This window comes from Branchiostoma lanceolatum, chromosome 17 (genome assembly GCF_035083965.1).
Source record: "Branchiostoma lanceolatum isolate klBraLanc5 chromosome 17, klBraLanc5.hap2, whole genome shotgun sequence".
In the NCBI taxonomy this organism is placed as follows: domain Eukaryota; kingdom Metazoa; phylum Chordata; class Leptocardii; order Amphioxiformes; family Branchiostomatidae; genus Branchiostoma; species Branchiostoma lanceolatum.
In genome coordinates, this window is record NC_089738.1 from 13,134,258 (window position 1) to 13,151,505 (window position 17,248).

At 39.6% G+C, this 17,248-nt stretch overlaps 2 protein-coding genes across 5 annotated transcripts; one reads left to right on the forward strand and one right to left on the reverse strand.

The window, feature by feature from the left end:
• Positions 1-368: 368 nt before the first annotated feature.
• Positions 369-3,540, forward strand: LOC136422582 (sperm surface protein Sp17-like). 2 transcript variants are annotated; one of them, XM_066410378.1, is made up of 4 exons: positions 369-502; positions 1,515-1,757; positions 2,286-2,358; positions 2,525-3,540. In XM_066410378.1, the coding sequence occupies exons 2-4, from the start codon at positions 1,527-1,529 to the stop codon at positions 2,560-2,562; spliced, it is 342 nt and encodes a 113-aa protein (XP_066266475.1). In that variant the 5' UTR covers positions 369-502; positions 1,515-1,526; the 3' UTR covers positions 2,563-3,540. The 2 variants fall into 2 exon arrangements, 1 of the variants encoding a protein (XP_066266475.1); XR_010753637.1 differs by lacking the exons at positions 1,515-1,757; positions 2,525-3,540 and having other exon boundaries at positions 371-502.
• LOC136422576 (WD repeat-containing protein 44-like) lies at positions 3,270-17,209 on the reverse strand. Of its 3 annotated transcripts, none has more exons than XM_066410372.1 (21): positions 16,979-17,209; positions 16,101-16,266; positions 15,146-15,757; positions 14,371-14,535; positions 13,812-13,988; positions 13,419-13,555; positions 12,777-12,881; positions 12,315-12,447; positions 11,772-11,852; positions 11,440-11,484; positions 11,269-11,295; positions 10,938-11,004; positions 10,406-10,485; positions 10,045-10,116; positions 9,342-9,476; positions 8,694-8,816; positions 8,070-8,261; positions 7,435-7,536; positions 7,076-7,191; positions 6,536-6,663; positions 3,270-6,180 (listed from the first exon to the last, which is right to left on the reverse strand). In XM_066410372.1, the coding sequence occupies exons 1-21, from the start codon at positions 17,053-17,055 to the stop codon at positions 5,759-5,761; spliced, it is 3,162 nt and encodes a 1,053-aa protein (XP_066266469.1). In that variant the 5' UTR covers positions 17,056-17,209; the 3' UTR covers positions 3,270-5,758. The 3 variants fall into 3 exon arrangements, with proteins under 3 accessions (XP_066266469.1, XP_066266468.1, XP_066266470.1); XM_066410371.1 differs by having other exon boundaries at positions 10,018-10,116; XM_066410373.1 differs by lacking the exon at positions 10,045-10,116.
• Between the last annotated feature and the right edge of the window lie 39 nt (positions 17,210-17,248).

Genomic DNA, 17,248 nt, shown 5'->3' on the forward strand with positions numbered 1-17,248 from the left:
CCAAGGAAACTATAATACGTTACGCTAATCATTAAAGAACAACGGATATATGATCAAGAGAAAGTTCGACACTTTTCTTTTGCGACATACTCACATCACATCATGATGTGATCATAAATAACCCTGTGCTCAACTCATTAACCATTAATGTACCGTCATATCAAACGGGATAAAGGACACTAAAGAAGCTTTCCAATGATGTATAAAAAATGCGTTTGACGAAGTCTTCACGAAGATATGATCGACCGAAATTAAGTTTTCGAGCCTAACAATATGCTTCTCAGTCCGAAAGTTCCCGAGAAAGTTCGGACTTGGTCGGGTTTTTACGAAGATTGCCGAACGTGCGGCGAACATTGCCGAAAACGTGACGCCTAGCGGACATTAGAAACAAAACACCCCACAGCATAATCGCGAGTAAAGTATTATGAAGAAGATGAAGCCTGCTGTTGTAGCCGACGAAATGTTCCCAGAAGGAGCTGGATCATTCATGGATCTGGAGGAGGTAATTATTAACAGAAATAGGCTCACATTAGGAGTTATAAAGGGAAGTTTTCGGCTGATACGACGTTAAACCTGTAGGTATGATCGCTGTGGGGAGGGGGGTGACAACAAATGCAGTAAGCAGAAACCAACCTCGACAGACAATTTAGAGCTATTTCTGACCCATTTGAATTGCCTACAGCAGTTCTAACAGGGATAGGAAAATATCCAGGGGAGAAAAACACGTGAAATCGTCAAAATGCCAGTGTTATGATGTCATAGCGCCCCCTCCCATACTTAGCCTGTTGATACGCATGAAGCATAAAGTTAGCAAAATAACGTTTGTTCGTTATTTAGGCAACTGCATAGATTTGTAGACGGTCAGATGTTTCAGACAGCACCTGCAGTCTTTTTTCAGTGACAAAACCAGAATCTAGAGTTCAACAGGTTCTGTACTATAGTATAAGGAAGTTCAAGATTCTAAGTAGGCATGCGCAAGGTCAAAGGGGAAGACCCTTGAGACATTTCAAGTCTCCAAGAGTTAAATATCTAGAGAGACAATTGACTCGTAACTGAACCAAGTGAAACCCAGCTCCAAGAGATCAAGTCTAGCGATATGATAGACGTTAAGCAAGGACAGCAACAACAACACAACAACTGAGACATATAAAACACATCCAATGTGTTATGCAAAATGACCAATGGAGTATGGATATGTATAAACTAAAGTATGGTTGAAGAACTGTTTAGGGGCCTTCACCGTAGACCTTGTGCATGCATACTCAGAATCGTAAATGTCCTTAGTTAACCAAAACTGTAATTATTATGTAAATGAGGTGAAGACAATATTTCTCCTGTTTGATGTTGTTGATATCCCACAATCGGTTGGTGTGAAGGATTTTTTTCTGACCATACTCATAATTTTCCTCTCCATAGTCTGTTCTCCAAATTGAGATAGTACATAATTACATTGAATATAAAAAAGCAAGCTAGCTGTTCCCTAGCAACTCTTCATTTTTCTTTTTCAAACAAAGGACATTTGAGCCATGAACTTCCGCGGAGTTCCCGCGGGTTTTCTGGACCTACTGGAAGGTCTGACGGCAGAAGTGGTCAGAAACAGGCCCGCAGATATAACCACTTTCGCATCCGAACACTTCGAGAACCTCTTGAAACTCAGGGGAAATGCAGAACAGGAGAATCTTGAGGATACAACGAGAGAGAGCGTTACTGATACTAAAGAGGGCAACTTCAGGGAGCAAGAATGTTTACTGTCACAGGTATTCGAACTGTGTCAGCGTTTGCTGTTGTTTGGTGTGGCTCTCCAAATCACCTGTCCTCACCTGGATTTTACTCATTCTTATTGAGTATATATATTTTTATCCCTCTGAAAGTCAAGAGGTCAAATCCAAAGTAAAATTCTTGCTCTCTGATGTTGCCTTTCTACATGTTAAGTGCACATATATATATAACCAGTGCAATGAGTGCATCATCCACAAATTTTGATTTCTACACCTCAACAAAGGGCTACATTTGTTTGTACCACTAGTAGAAAGATGCTATAGCCCCCTCCTGTATCCTGACTGCTGTTCATGTGGTTTTCCCTGAGTGTTTCCATCACTATATACTTACTTATATATAGTATTAATACTGTCCATACTATGAATGATTGGTATCTTACATGTATATAAGCCGGTTAACAATAGGTGAAGGCCCCTAACTTGTAAACAGATCTTGCAAAACATTGCAGATGAGCAGTTTAAAACATGAAACATGACCGAACCAATTATTTTTCCCTAATTTGGCAGGCAGGCGGATCAGGTGGTCTGATGATGGAGCTGGCAGCCAATGAGAAGGCAGTTCACTCAGACTTCTTCAATGGTGAGGCTGGACCATAATATGTTGTTTGAGACTGGTTCACATTTTTTTGGCTACAAAGTAATCACAACAATTTTCTCTTAAGCATCTTTCTAAGATCAGTTTATGCTAAAGTTGTGCTTTGAATTGATATGATGCTTCAATTGTTTGCCTTCCTTTCTTCCTGCAGATTTTGATGACTTGTTTGATGATGAGGACCTTTCGTAGCAGTGGTGAATCCAGCAGTGGGAAAATAGCTTCATCTGCAAAACAACCTCCATCTACCCAGCCTCGAGAATAAACATGGAGATTTGTTGTATCTTTGTACATACATATGGACAGGACTGAATGGTGTTAAACAGTAATTATCGTGCTACATACTTGTTGTACATGTATCTAAGTTCCCCCTCACACTCTTTTTATATTCCCATGTTCAATTGAAAGGACGTTTTGCCATTTTTTGTCAAGTCCTACTGTTCTTGTCACATCAAAATGTAAAGGCGTGTAGGCTATCATACAAACTACATTGTGTGTGAAAGTATGTCATTGTTTCTCAATGCTTATGTTTGTAAATGCTTTTGATTCGAATCTTGTTTCCTTCTGTGGTTTCTCAATAGATCGGAAGAAAAATAGACTACAGGCACATGTTCGACTAAATGTACTGTTTCTCTCATCTCTGTCTCATTTATGGTAGGTTATGTCAAGGGTATAATATCAATTGATAACAAAACAATAGAATTCTTCACCCCTTGTTATAGAAAGCTGGCCCAGGCTTCAGTTAGATATACATTTGTAGATTTGTATGTGAAGTATGGAACATTTGTTTTGGACACAAGTTAGTGTATAATTCTAGTAGGATTATATGTGTAGATCCACGATTATGTATGGTTGTTGACATAAGAAGAAGACAAAAGCAATTTACAAATAACATACCGTAAGATCAGTATTTCTCTTTATTCATTTGCAACAGAAACTGGGAAAATGCAGCATGTCCTCAAGAAATTAAACAGCATTCACAGAAAAAAAATCTTGTTTTTTTAAGGGTTCTGGAACTATCATTGGAGACAAAAGTCAGACACACATTTTTCTAACTTGAAATTAAATTCACACACTATGTAAAAGCAGCAACGTAGAACTTGATGGATACATAATGTGAAACAACTGAGAAGAGTCATATCAGAAAGTCATTAAAATACATATTTCATACTCAAGTCTGCAGAATCATTTCATAGTCCAGCAATGAAAATGTTGAGATTTGATGTACTGGATGTTAAAGTGTAGTTGTTTGAATTCAGGTCAATCAGCTCTGCATTAAAACATTTACCTATAATGTTAACTAATCAAGTAATATATGTAATTGTTTATTACTTGACTTCGACACTTGAAGATTTAATCGGGAGCTTCTTCTTTGATTGTATCTCATGTTTAGTAGCCTGGGTGCCATCCTATTTCTACCGCTACCCTATTTTTTTTAGGGTAGCGGTAGAAATAGGATGGCACCCAGGCTAATGTTTAGTACTTGAGTTTTTCACAATGAATCAAACCTTAGCTGTAGAGAAAGCAATGACAAAGGATTGCTTACTGTTTCATCAAATTACGTGAAAATATGAAAGTCATAAGGAAGAACAAAAATTAATTGTCTGCATGTTTCTAACAATATCTCAAAACCAGGGCTGTCTCTAGGACCAGTCCCTTCATCTCGGGACAGAAATTTGCTTGGGTGGACACAAATTTTGCCCCATCCGTTGAAAAATATGTACATGTATTTCATAACATGAAAATATCTTTTTGGCAAGCTTAAAACAACACATTTTACAACAAAAATTACAACATTGGCTTCCAAATTCCAATGTAATCAAATCTTGCCTCTTCCTTTGCAATTAATCAAGGCTAATTCCTTCCAAGGCCTGCGATAGATAACCCCTCTCCGAAACAATGAAAGGGACTGGCAAAAAACTGAAACCTGGAGACAGCCCTGCTCAAAACACTGTCTTCTACTTTAAGTTCTGAGGTTGTCCCTTTGCCAACATTGCACATTCCTACATCTAGATGTAGACAAACTATTCAATAATTACTTTCAAAACATAAAAGCTCAACATAAATGATGGAAAGACTAACAGGTACACAAAGTACTGAAAGTACTATATCTGGTCAGAAATGGTGACCTTGTTTTCATCATGGAAGGAAACTTGTTGGTAAAATTAAGTTATCAAATCCATGTCTCAAGATACCATTGCGATTAACTTGAGGTTATTTTCTTTGAAGAGTATGTCACATAAAGATACATGACTTTACAGCTTGCTACAACACAGCAAAGTACTACACAACCTCTTGATGTAGCTGAACCAATTGGGCAATTCTAGTGGGATACAAACATCTTTAGACACCAATATATCTCCTTGGTTTTAGGACATTCGGTAACAATGGGACAAAAGATAAAAACAGTTCTGGGAACAATCATGGAATCCAGTCCCTAAAACTGGAGGTATAATAAAACTTTCCCTCAGACTCTGTTGTTATGTTTTCCAACTTGTATTACCCTTCTTTCAAACAAGAACGAAGGAAAGCTATGGTGTGGTCTTTGCCTCTTGTACTCAGGGCAATATTCAACTACTCATATTCATAATAACACAGTCCCTGTTAAATATACAAAAGTATCTGCATCACCTACATCATACATAAGCCTAGCTCTGGGACATTGAAAGCTTTCATATCATATAAAATCATCACTGTTGTACATGTTAATATTTTACATGTTGATTATCTTATACATTAATTTTCACTTTTCTTGCTGTGTATCATGTTCTGTACATTGTTTTCTTGAATGACGGGTGTAATGCTGTCAATGTTTACGTCTGGACAATACAGTACATTCATGACTGTTATCATATCTTCAAAGGCTCCAAATACATCCATATGATTACATAAATCTACAGGTCTATCACTTGGCAAGAGATACCCACTTTATACATTCATTCACAAACCACCAGATTTCAAAACCTGTCAATGCTTCATTCATGTACACTGCCATTGCTAGCATTCTGAAATCTTCAAAGATTCTCGCATTACTTTGGCTAATATTCTGTCCACAAGCTTTACAATCCATAGAATAGACAGAGGCACATGAAAGGAAATTTTCACTGAAGATTCAAAAACATTTGCATTGGTTTTTACTCTATTTGGGAACAGTTCAAGGAAAAAGGGCAAAATAAGATGCCCAACGAAAACGAGTAGGGCAGCAACATTAAACCACTGTAACTTGAATCACACATTAATGATTCTACCAGTAGATACCAACAATGGCATGAATGGCAAATACATGCGTACATGTATGTAGGGTGGACTATAACATTGCAATAATAAAGCTAGCCTATTTTCTTCATAGGAAAAATGACAACTTAGAGCTAGCCTAAAACATTTTCCTTCATGACGACATTTTCTGCACTGCGGGGGGTGGCGGTCGGACAGGGGGTGGTGGTCGCGAGGGAGGGCCCTTCACACTCGCTCTGGGGGGCTTTGGTGGAGCCTTGCTTATTTGAACAGCGCTAGCATTCTCCTTTGTCGTTTTGTCTTGCTCAGTTGGTTTAGCGGTAGCTTCACTTGGCTGGGCTACTGCGCTAGGCTGAGGTGCCTGTACTTCAGACGCCCGCTGTTGCTTAGCCTTCGCAGCTCTGTTCACGAACACCTTGACAGCTCCGCTAAAGTCTGCGGAAACCAGAACCTCCCCAGGCTCTGGTTTGGATGCCCCCTCCTTGTCCTGATTGGCTGCGGTCTGGGACTCCATGGAAGCGAAGATGACGGTTGGGTTGGATGCGAAGATGGCGGCAGTGACAACTGCAGTGTGGGCTGTGGTAAGAAAAAAGGGTTTTACATACATGTATGCATGTTATACTGTAGGTTTATTTGTTTTTGTGGGGTTTAAACTTTTAATTTAAACACAGAATCATAGCAGTGAAAAGGAATTTTACTGTAGCACAGAAACATATATTTGAGGACTGGTGTCATAATTTTGTGATGGAGAGGCACCGTGAAAACTGCAAAGATAAAAACACCCTGAATATTTCACCCTGAGTATGTAAATCATTGTACAATAAATAAAACATGTCCATATCTCTTTAACCTTCATCACACTGAAGTTGCCGTTTGGCACCCAATTCCCTATTGGTTACAGAGTTAGGCAGCAGGGTGAAGGTTAACTCACCCCTGAAGGCCTCCCAGAAGTCGTTCCTGTCCCTCCTGACGGAGGTGAACTTGCTGTAGTCGTAGTAAGTTTTCCAGATGTAGATGTAGTGGTCTTCTGACCCACACACGATGAACTTCCCATTGTAACTGAGTAGAGAGAAATTTCTCTATTATTAGTTAACAATTCATGGCTTCCTACTATGATATGCTGACTGAACATATTAGCCTTAAAGCCATAGAATTCAAGATAGCCCAATAGGAAACCTATCCTCAATTTGGTGCAAATGTTAAATAAAATGCGGAAAATTGAGGCTAATACCTGAAGCTCCAACATATACGTACATGGAGCCAACTAGCCTGAGTGTCATCCTGGTTAGTTTACTGGAGCTCCCATACTCTCCCCTGACCAACTGTCTGGGTGAAATAACTAGGTTGACACTAAGGCTAGGGGCTAACGGCTTTACGTCAACATCTTAAAGGCCAAATACAACCCCAAGGTCATAGCAGGCAGGGCTAGAACCCTTGCCTTCTAGATCCCTGGATCTTTTTAAAACCTTACCTCAAACTAGCCTTGATCTGACTGCTGGTGTTGGTCCCACCCTTATACTTGCAGGACAGAGACAAGTCTCGCAAGTCGTACAGCCGCATCCTGGAGTCATTGGAGGTCACCAGAATCTGAAGACAAATAAGATATACATTTGACATGGTCCCAGTATCAGATAGATTTGTTTAAAGTGCTACACAATACAAATAACAATGGCTTTATGAAGATGTGTATTCAAATAATATTTCTGGTGCGTCCAATTTCTGTCACTATTCAAGTGTTGCAAATGGAGCAAACCATAGGGCCGCATTATACAAATTTAGTGGCGGCTAAAACTGATAGAAAAGAGATGAAAACATTAGTATAATATGTACCTTATGTTCCCCTGGTAGCTGTTCGATCCCAGTGATCTTTCTGCCCTTGGAATTCTTTCCCCTGGTGGAGCGTACATGGATCTGGGTGAAGTACTTCAGATGCTGGAATAGGAAAGTGGTTTGACATGTTTGAATCAACCAATGTTATCTTTCAATTGTCATCCTCCTACAAAAACATATTTATTCATCATATGCAACTACTCCCAGAATTAAAGGGAGTACGGATCTAATAAAAAGTTGGCAAGATGTGGTCTTGTGGTTAGGTTAGTTGACTTCCTAGCAGGCCCAAATGTTGTGCCCTAGGAAAAGTCACACATTGCACCTATTTCCTCACTTAACTCAGGTGAAAATAAGTATCTAGCTTTGGTTAGGGACTTCCTCATGGAAAGAACGTGTTGGAGGATAGCCACACCTTGAGCACCTGAAAGAACCCACCATACTTATTGAAAAGAGTAGGGGACCATTCTGGTGTCAGTGGATCAAACCTTACAGTCTGGTCTTACACAGCTAGCTTGTACTTACTGTACAAAACTGGAGTTTTATGCCCCAAGGCAGTTTACTTGTTCTGCGAAATAAACAAACAAGCAAAACAAAACAGTTGAGTATCATACATACACAATGTCATGTACACATACCTCAGTGTCAAAGAATATACATCTCCCATCGTACGTCCCCACCACGGCAAATCTGCCGTTTTCGCAGAAGTTTGCCGCGGTGATGAGCTTGATGTCCCCGTCCAGCTCGTTCCACAGGGCCACCTTCTTGTCTGGAATGTTCCACAGACGTAACTTCCCATCCAAAGACCCGCTCAGGAAATATCGGTCATCCTGGAGGAGAGAAAGAGAATAGAAGGTTTTCATGTGATGTCATTTGTGTGTTCGTCGCCATGTTGGTTTCCCTATTTACTCACACATTGAAATGTGTGAATAGTAGGTCAAGCATTTGTAAACTTTTATCCTTCTCCCTGCTGCCTCACCCTGTAACTATCATCAAACCTTAGCAGGCCAAAGGGTAAAGACCTTCTGAAGTAATCAATATTAAATGTCTGTAGCTAATAGCGAAGAATGCTTAAAAACTAAGTCTTGCTAATGAAACACAAAATGCTACAATCCAGTGTAATGCAAGTAGGGACACCAACATGGCCGTCAGTACCTGCCTGCTGCATTGATATGGAAAGTGAGTAAAAAGTAAGCGAGCCACCAAAGCTAAATAAAACAGACATAGATACTAAGATAGGTAAATAATACAAACAGACTAACCCGTGGGTGGAAAGCTATGGCTGTGACAAAGTCGATGTGTTGGAAGCAGCAGAGGCACTCCCTCCTAGAGATGTGCCACAGACGCACCGTCTTGTCCATGGAGGAAGACAGGATGAAATAGTTCTGCAACAAAATGGTAAAATGAAGTGGTTAACAAAGTTATTTGCATACAACAAAGAGACATATATACATGTACTTGCCAACATCAATGCAGGTTAGACATCCAGGTACTGGTACATAACACATTTTTAGAAAATAAATCAAAGTTCATTCAAACCACTACACAAGTAGATAAGGTCTCTAACCAAGTTAAATGTTTCAGACAGCATCTGCTGCCTTTTATCCATGACTGTGACAGTCAAGCCGTTACTCTCTCAGTTTCATCAGTCACAATGATTTAAACGCTTTTGGTTGGCAGGACCGAATTTTTTGGTTGGCAGGACTGAATTTTGGCAATTTTGAATGGCAGTAGTGAGTAAATTTGCAGAGGACTTTGTTTTTTTTGTCAACATACATGTACTTTTCCACATAGTTACATATGAGACTTTTTTTCTTCTGACGTTTCAATTAAGAATTGCTGTATTCCTTGGGACACTGCCAGTCTCTCTGTAGTAAACAGACACTGACTTATACAAAGTTCCAGTTTACCTTAGACCAGGACAGGTCCAGAACATCGGCAGTGTGGCCGCGGTAGGAGCAGAAGGGAATCTGTCGGAATGGTCCCTCATGTTCCACGGGTTCTTCTGATGGAGTACCTGATCCGGTCTGGCTGTGGGCTGGGGACTGGAAAGGTATAACATACATGCAGTTTTACAACATGTGCTTAGTATGGTATATCCTAAATCAAGCCCCTGTCATAACCAACCATGGCCCTCCTAACCTTCTGCAGACCATGGTTGGGAGTAAAGCCCCCGTCACACATAGTCGGCCATGGCTTTCTGACTTTCTCCAGACCTACATGTACTGATGGTTTGGAGTTAGTCATGAGCAAGGTCATCTGTGGTTGGGAGTTGGTTGTTGAGGTTGCCTACTAGTCTTTTTGAAAGTCGTTTGTGCCAGCCGACTAGGAATTTTGACATATCGAAGCTGGGAAAGTCATATTCTGTGCAAATGTTTTACATATATCAACTGCAAGCAAAGCTGGTGTTTTCATACGATATACGTCACGTATAGCAGCAACCAAGAAAAGGGCTTGGTGAAAAAGACCAGACAGTACACAAAGAAAGACAGAGGCACGTTAGAAAAGCCTTGCACAATGTATATCGGTCACAAATAACACATATAGCAAAGGACTGTTGCAAAGGACAGCTACATGGAAAGGTACCTTCTTAGAACTTTCTTGCGAACCTACCCTGGGCCTAAACTTCTGAAGACATCTCTTTACAAAGGGACTACTTCTGGGGGTCACATTGAGTGGTTTCTTCTAACACATTGGGGAATAGGCAGACAAACAAACACACACATACACACACACACAAAGAGAGAAACACAGACAGAATACAAACATAAAACCTATGTAAAATAACAGACATTGAGATAAAAGAAGTAAAACATATTTTGCTATACCTACCAAACTGATAAACATGGATATTAAATGAACCACCATAAACACTGTTAATGAATATATTCCACACTGAGATTTTGCACTACATTTCTACTGCAGTGTTATCTACTTCAGACAATGTGAAACATCCTGAACTAGATGTACTAACCTCTGTTGTGCTGCCAGCTTCTGAGTTCTGAGAGTTCTGGGAGTTGACACTTTCTTGGGAAGGGGAGGGGGATGCCCTGGCTGGAATTTAGGAAGAGACAGCTATGAAATGTGTAACATACATATATGTAACAATTATCATATCATAATAGATTATGCCTCCAATGTTCAGAGAAACAGAAGTCCTACAAGTACATATAAACATGTACATCATTACATGTATCCTTCTTTGATCATTCTGACCGATTGTATCAGCAATGAACAGACATTGTCTGCCATTCATTTTCAGCATTACTACCTTCAGAGACATCTTAATAGTTTACTGTAAATTGTGAAATACCCGAGGTGGACTAATATTGGCGGTTCATAACAACGCAAACACACGTCTTCCCTTTTTATCACTATCTTGGTTGTTTCAACTGTAAGCTTGAAACACTGGGAACGCTTTCTTTTTCCTCCTAAGGCAAAATTGATTTCTCACAAACCTAAATGTATTCACAGTATGTTCCAGAAGACAAGCAATATTTCCGTACCTTCCATGGCGTACTTGTGCCTCATCTCGTCAAAGTAGCCGTACGCACTCTTCAGTACCCACACTCTCTGTAGGGAGGTTGAAACAGAATGTCAGCATACAGTCTTAACCATCTTAAAAATTAGTAACAAAATTTGTAGGCAATGGAACTCCAAGTCTTGCCAATTTTTATATACTATGTCTAACATTTTGGTGACGTGTATTTTTGCAACAAAACTTTCCTGGATTGTTACATTCTTAATCTTGTAGAAAAACCATAAATCTTCTCATGCACTGATTATGAACGATGCTTTCTATTCATCTTGAATAAAAAGTTTGGTGTTCACACTTACCAAGATATTGTCCTGCCCTGCAGTAGCCTGTATAAAGTAGATGGATAGATTAAAGTTTGTGTGGTACAAGCACAAGAAACAAGCATCATGAACAAAACAATTATGTTACTTTGCTGACATTTCAAAGAGAACTGATGCAAAATAACATAAATAAGAAATGAAGAAACTTACCAACAACCTTCCACAACAGGAAAACTTCATAGTCCACACAGCACCCTGCAATGTAGCATACAAGTTAGGTTTGAATATACACAATAATATGTCTACAAATCATTCACACTTTTAGAGGTTTAAGAGCACAAAATGCTATGATTTTTCCTTTTTGGAAGGAATTATCTATTGGATACTACTACTACTACTACTACTATTACAAAATAAATCAAATATGTATTGGATACTACTACTATAGTATACTACTAGCAAAATGCTCATATACAAAACTCCTCTCTAGATATGAGTTGATTCTGTAAGCCAAGACTGGTTCTGCAGAATAAAATACTTACCGTGTGTTCACCACTCAGATCCTGTACCAGTCTTAGCTGGTCAAACTCGTATGGACCCTTGTTACTGGAGGAAGACTTGATCTGAAAACAGGAGATATTTGCTTTGGGTACCCAGTGATGTAGTGGTAAAAGGAACAAGGAGAAATAATAAGATATCTACTTCACAACTTTATAGCACTGGAATGCTTGGATGCATCTTTGTTTCTGCTGCCAATTTGGTATCCCTATTTAATTTGCATCTTGGCAAATCATAGCTCAAGCTTTTAGTCCAGAGAAGAGAATACCAGAAGAATATTTGAAAACCTCCGGAAAAAAACAAAATTACTGTGTGCTCTTGAGGGACAATCCATTGAAATGTAAATGGAGACACCAGAGTGGCAGCCAGCTCCTGCAAGCTTCAATAACATGGTAAGTGAGTGAAACTTACTCTATAATAATACCAACAACAAGTGTCCTAGTCTTGGATGTTACATGACTTTTTCTTAGCATGAAAGTTCATGTGAGTTGGAGAACAATTTATTTCTCAACATGAATTATTCTTACCTTGATGGTTCTGGTGTCTGTCTCATCATCACTGGAAGAGCTGTCTTCTCCAGCAAACACCTCGTCTTTGATCTCCTTGATCTTACTGACTGACTTCTCCACCGCTTTCCCAAACAGCTTCTTTAGTTGTTTCCTGAGAAGAACATACACAAAGTCAGTGACTTCGGTCTTGAAAGTAGTGAAAGTTGCTGGGATTATTTGCCTGGCTCTTTACTGTGAATATGAGCACTTTTGTTTTGTGACTCACTTGCGTAGTCAGTTCTGGTGTTCAACCTTTGAATGTAGGATCATCATCATGGGAAGTATGATTGTAAAGTTTAATACACAAGCTTTCCACTAATACTATATACTATACAATGGATAAAGCCACAAAGGAGAAATGATTGATCAGATCCAAGTTTCTCAACATTTTCTGTTTGAACTTAGTTGAATTTTTCCCTAAGGTTGCATGTGATGACTTACGTTCCCTTCTTTAACTTCTCCTCAGCTTGGTGCATGGTCTTCCCCCGGTCAGACTGCCCCTCCACACTCTCTGTGTCTGAGTCATCCTTGTTCAGGCTGTTATTACTGCACAAACACACACAAAATTATAGCCACAATAGGAATGTAGATGTAAGATAGAAATAACAAGGTCTATTGACTTTTTCTGAGTAGTCATCAAACCATTATAAGCCGGAGCTATATATTTCTTTTTTTTTTCTGACTGACATTAATAATGGGGGAGCTTCAGGCATAAGCCTCAGGTGTCAAACTTCTGCACGTAAAAGAACCCAACACACTTATTGAGGTGGCCCAGTGTGCTTGGCTGAAAATGCAAGCTGTAACAAAGCCAAACTGCGCTATCAACTACATGTACTTGAAAAGGCATCAAGCTTCACCTCAATTCTTGATCTGTATCTAAATAGCCGGTATGACCGCCCTTTGGTGTTAACACACCAGCTTCGCAGGCATGTGGCATGGTACTGGTAGCAGCTGGTTGTACCTGACACATCTAAGTGACCTTTCTACATCTAACTTTGTTAGTGTTACTTAATCTTGTGTATTGTAAGTCAAATGTGGATGACTGCTTCATCTTTTTTAAAAGTCATCTTTAACTGTACGTACCTGACATATTCCTTGGTCCTCCTGATGATGTGTAAGGACAGGGGGTTCATACATTTTGGCAGCTTGTCCTCTGCTTGACTCAATGGAACCAGCTCTCCCGTATCCAAGTTCTTAATCATGACCTGCTCCAAGATTTCCTATAACAAAGGAGGAGAACAAAAATATAATATAAGACAACCACATTCTTTTTCTCCAAGTAGCATGAGAATTTAAAAGGGATGCATGGCAGCTTTTTGCTGCCACTTAAACATTTAGAAGACTTGAAATTTGTTTTAGACATTAGCAGATGCACAACAATGGCCCTATTACGTTTTATGTTGCAAAACTTTGGACAACCTTGTTCATCATAGGATTAGCACAAAAAAACTCTTCCAAACTCTTCTCTCCCTTTACCTCATCTGTGAGTGGTCGTCCTGAAGCGGACCTGAGACGGGGCAAAGCGGGGCTCTCTTTTTCCCTAGCAGCAGCGCTAGCAGTAGCTGCCTCCGCAGGTTTGAAACTTGTCTCTGCCTTGTTGTCCGCAGGTGAAGTCGGAGGGGTGGGCTCTGCCTTAGTGGACTCATCATCATGCTAGAGCACACAGAAGCAAAGTTAGAAGATTCAAAATCAGTGAATAAAAACCATATGGGGAATATTCCCTGCATGAGATACCTGGCCAGGAGTCTAAATAAACTTTCTGTTTGTTGATGTTTCTGTTATCATTGAAGACCACAGGTTACTTTGTCAAACTGTGACAAGTGTTATAACAATTTCTGTTTATATACAGGTACCTGTACCTTAAAGGAAAGCACCACAAGATCTTGAAACCATTATTTTCCAGTAGTTTTCATATTAAAACGTTGAAAAATTATTTTTTTTAACATTAGTCCGCCTATATTTACCCTGTACCGGTGCCCGATGTTATGTGTGTAGAACACATCCCAAGAGATAAGGGTTTTTAACATAGTTTTACCTGAATCTTGACCAAGGTTGAGCCACTGGTTGCCCCCTTCATGTCCAGTGACCGCTCTAACTCCTTAGTCAGACTCTCAATAGCCTCAGATGTTGGGGTAAGGAGACCCTTGGGTTCTTCCTTCCCTCCTTCAACTAGGGAAGACGGGGTAGGAGTTTCTTGGGCCTGCAAGAAAAAGTGATTAATAGAAAATCTAAGAAATACTAAGATCATTATTGTTATATGTCTACATTTGATATATTCAAAAACATACACTTTACATGAAAGATAACCTTTCGTAGCCTAACTTACAAATATACATAGCAAGACTACATTAGAACAACAGGAAAGTATACATCATTTGCAAGGGACAAAATGTTGGTGCAACATTGGCCAAACATCCAACAGAAACCATGATGATTCTATTGTAACTACAAAGTCAATGTACGAGACAACAACTCCTGTAAATGCTTAAACACACACTGTAACTTAAGACAAGTACATGTGTGCTGGTGAATGGTTAAAAGATGTCTAGTTATTGACAGTCGACTTTGCCACTGATTATTGATAAAAACAAACGATTCACCAGCCAGGCTGATTGCATGGGATCTGGGACACTGCTAGGCTTATCTTTAATCTTTCTTTCTTTATTTCGGGTATAAAAACAAACCCATAGGAACACAATACATATTTAAAAGAGCTATAGGCTTAACACAAACACCAAATGACAAACAAACATAAAGAGGTTTAAACCAAAACTAGATGCACAATGTTAATTATTATCATATTAACATACTTCATTTTCTGGGGTTTCATTTGCTGATTTCTTCTTCTGTCTTCTGGGCGGGGCCACAGGTGGAGGGGGGCGTGGCGGAGGCACCTTAAGACTACCAGGTCTCTCCTTACTCACTGCTACAATGTCAGGTTTAGTACTAGCAACTATATCTGGTTCTACAGTCATTGTTTTGGGTTCATCGTCAACAGTTTCTTCTTTCTTGTCGGTTGACTCAAGTATCTCCTGCGCCTTTTCTTTCTCTTTTTCAACTTTTTGCTCTAGGATGGTTTCTACTTCAGAATCTGCTTGCATTTCAGAGATGTCTTTTGTTGATTTGAAGCCGTCCCCTGCTTCTGGGGTTGGACTTGGGGTTGGGCTTGGTGTCGGGCTTGGAACACATTCTTCACTTGTATCCTTCTCAACAGGATCAGGTTGTGTTTCTGGGTCCACAGTAGCTTCAGGAGGTTCCTCGCTGGTTTGAACTGGGTTAGCATCAATGGGGACCTCTTCAGAACCGGTTTCGTCCGGTTGGGGACTGTCTCCCGCGTGCTCTTCTTCTTCTTCCATCTGTCTTCTCATGGCAAGCAGACGTTTTCTTCTCCTTTCATTTTCCTCCAACTGCTTTTCCAGTTCCTATGCGAATTAAAGGAGAACAATGCTGTGTTAAATAGCTGGTTTAATTCTAGCACCCTTAGTACAGTTAACATTATAAAATAGTCCGGACACAGATGAGATAGATTAAGTAAGTTAAACAACAGTCACTTCAACCTTTTTACTTTTATAGATGCCTTTAAATTTTTAGTGATTTAATTTTGCGGTTAGGAGAAAATGGAGTGTTCTTAGTTTGCAGTGAACGTTTAGAGAACCATGAACATAAAGCCATTGCAAATATTTCAAGAATTACAGTACATGTACATGTACACACCAGTATCCTTTGTACTACACTTGTTCCCAAAAATACTTTTCACATTCATACCTCCTGTTCTTTCTTCTTTCTTTCTTCTTCTTCTTTTCTCTTTCTCTCCTCTTCTTCCTTAGCTTTCCTGTCTCGTTCTTTTCTGGCAATTTCATTCTGTTCTTCCTGTTTCTTTGACAGCTGAGGAACTTCCGGCTTTTGAGCTCCATCCACTTTCTGTTGATTCCTGTTAACAATACAAGGGACATGTTAACTTATGTGCCTATAATTTACATTCTTTTATACATGTACACATGTACAAGCTTGAGGTGTGTGGATGGCTAGAATTGAATGAACCATATGGATCATGACATGACTGAAAATACAGTTGGAATTGCTGATTTGTTTGCTTCATTACATGTCAATGATATGACATTCCTTACATTTCTATACATTTTACTGTCATCCAAAGCATTGCATTGTTATCTTAATCTGTTTTACCTTTTATGATGCAACTGAGTTCATTTGCTTGCAAATTATTGTAAGATTGTATTTCTCTTAAAACAGGATTCCTGGCTTCATGTAAATTGTGTTTCTTTAAGACTTGACCAAAGATATCTACTTCTGTATGCGGTACCAGTGCTGTAACGGAAACCCGAGACTGACTTCCACACCTCAGTTATAACGGTTCATGCAAATCACCCCCCTCCCGACAGCAACGCAAGGTTTGCCAACATAACATATACCGTATACCAAATATGTAAACAACACAACAAACGCAAAACACTTCTTTAAACCAATCACTTCAGTTCTTAGACTTACTACACTTAGAACGTCAAATTGTGCCGGACAGCTGAGATGCTGTCTGAACGGAAACAACACGGAAAACAATCTGATAAATTTGGTAGAGGACAAAGTCAAACCGGCCCTGCCCACCCAAGTGTTCGGATGACGTTTACCTCTGTGCTGGACTTTGCGTCAGGGAAACGTTTTCTTTCGCGTCGTAGAACTCCTCATCATCGCTTTCTGACGACATCTTGGATCCTTACAGGTTTTATTATCTACCAGCGACTTCTGAGTGTTCACAGATAGTTAGAATTGGAGAGAAAAGCGGTTATTTCGACCCAAAGTGTTGACAAGATTGGCCAATCTTCCATCCCCGGCAGCCATATTTGGTTTTGAAGTCTCGCACTCCAAGGCAAACGAGACTTCACTAAAAATCGGAAAAA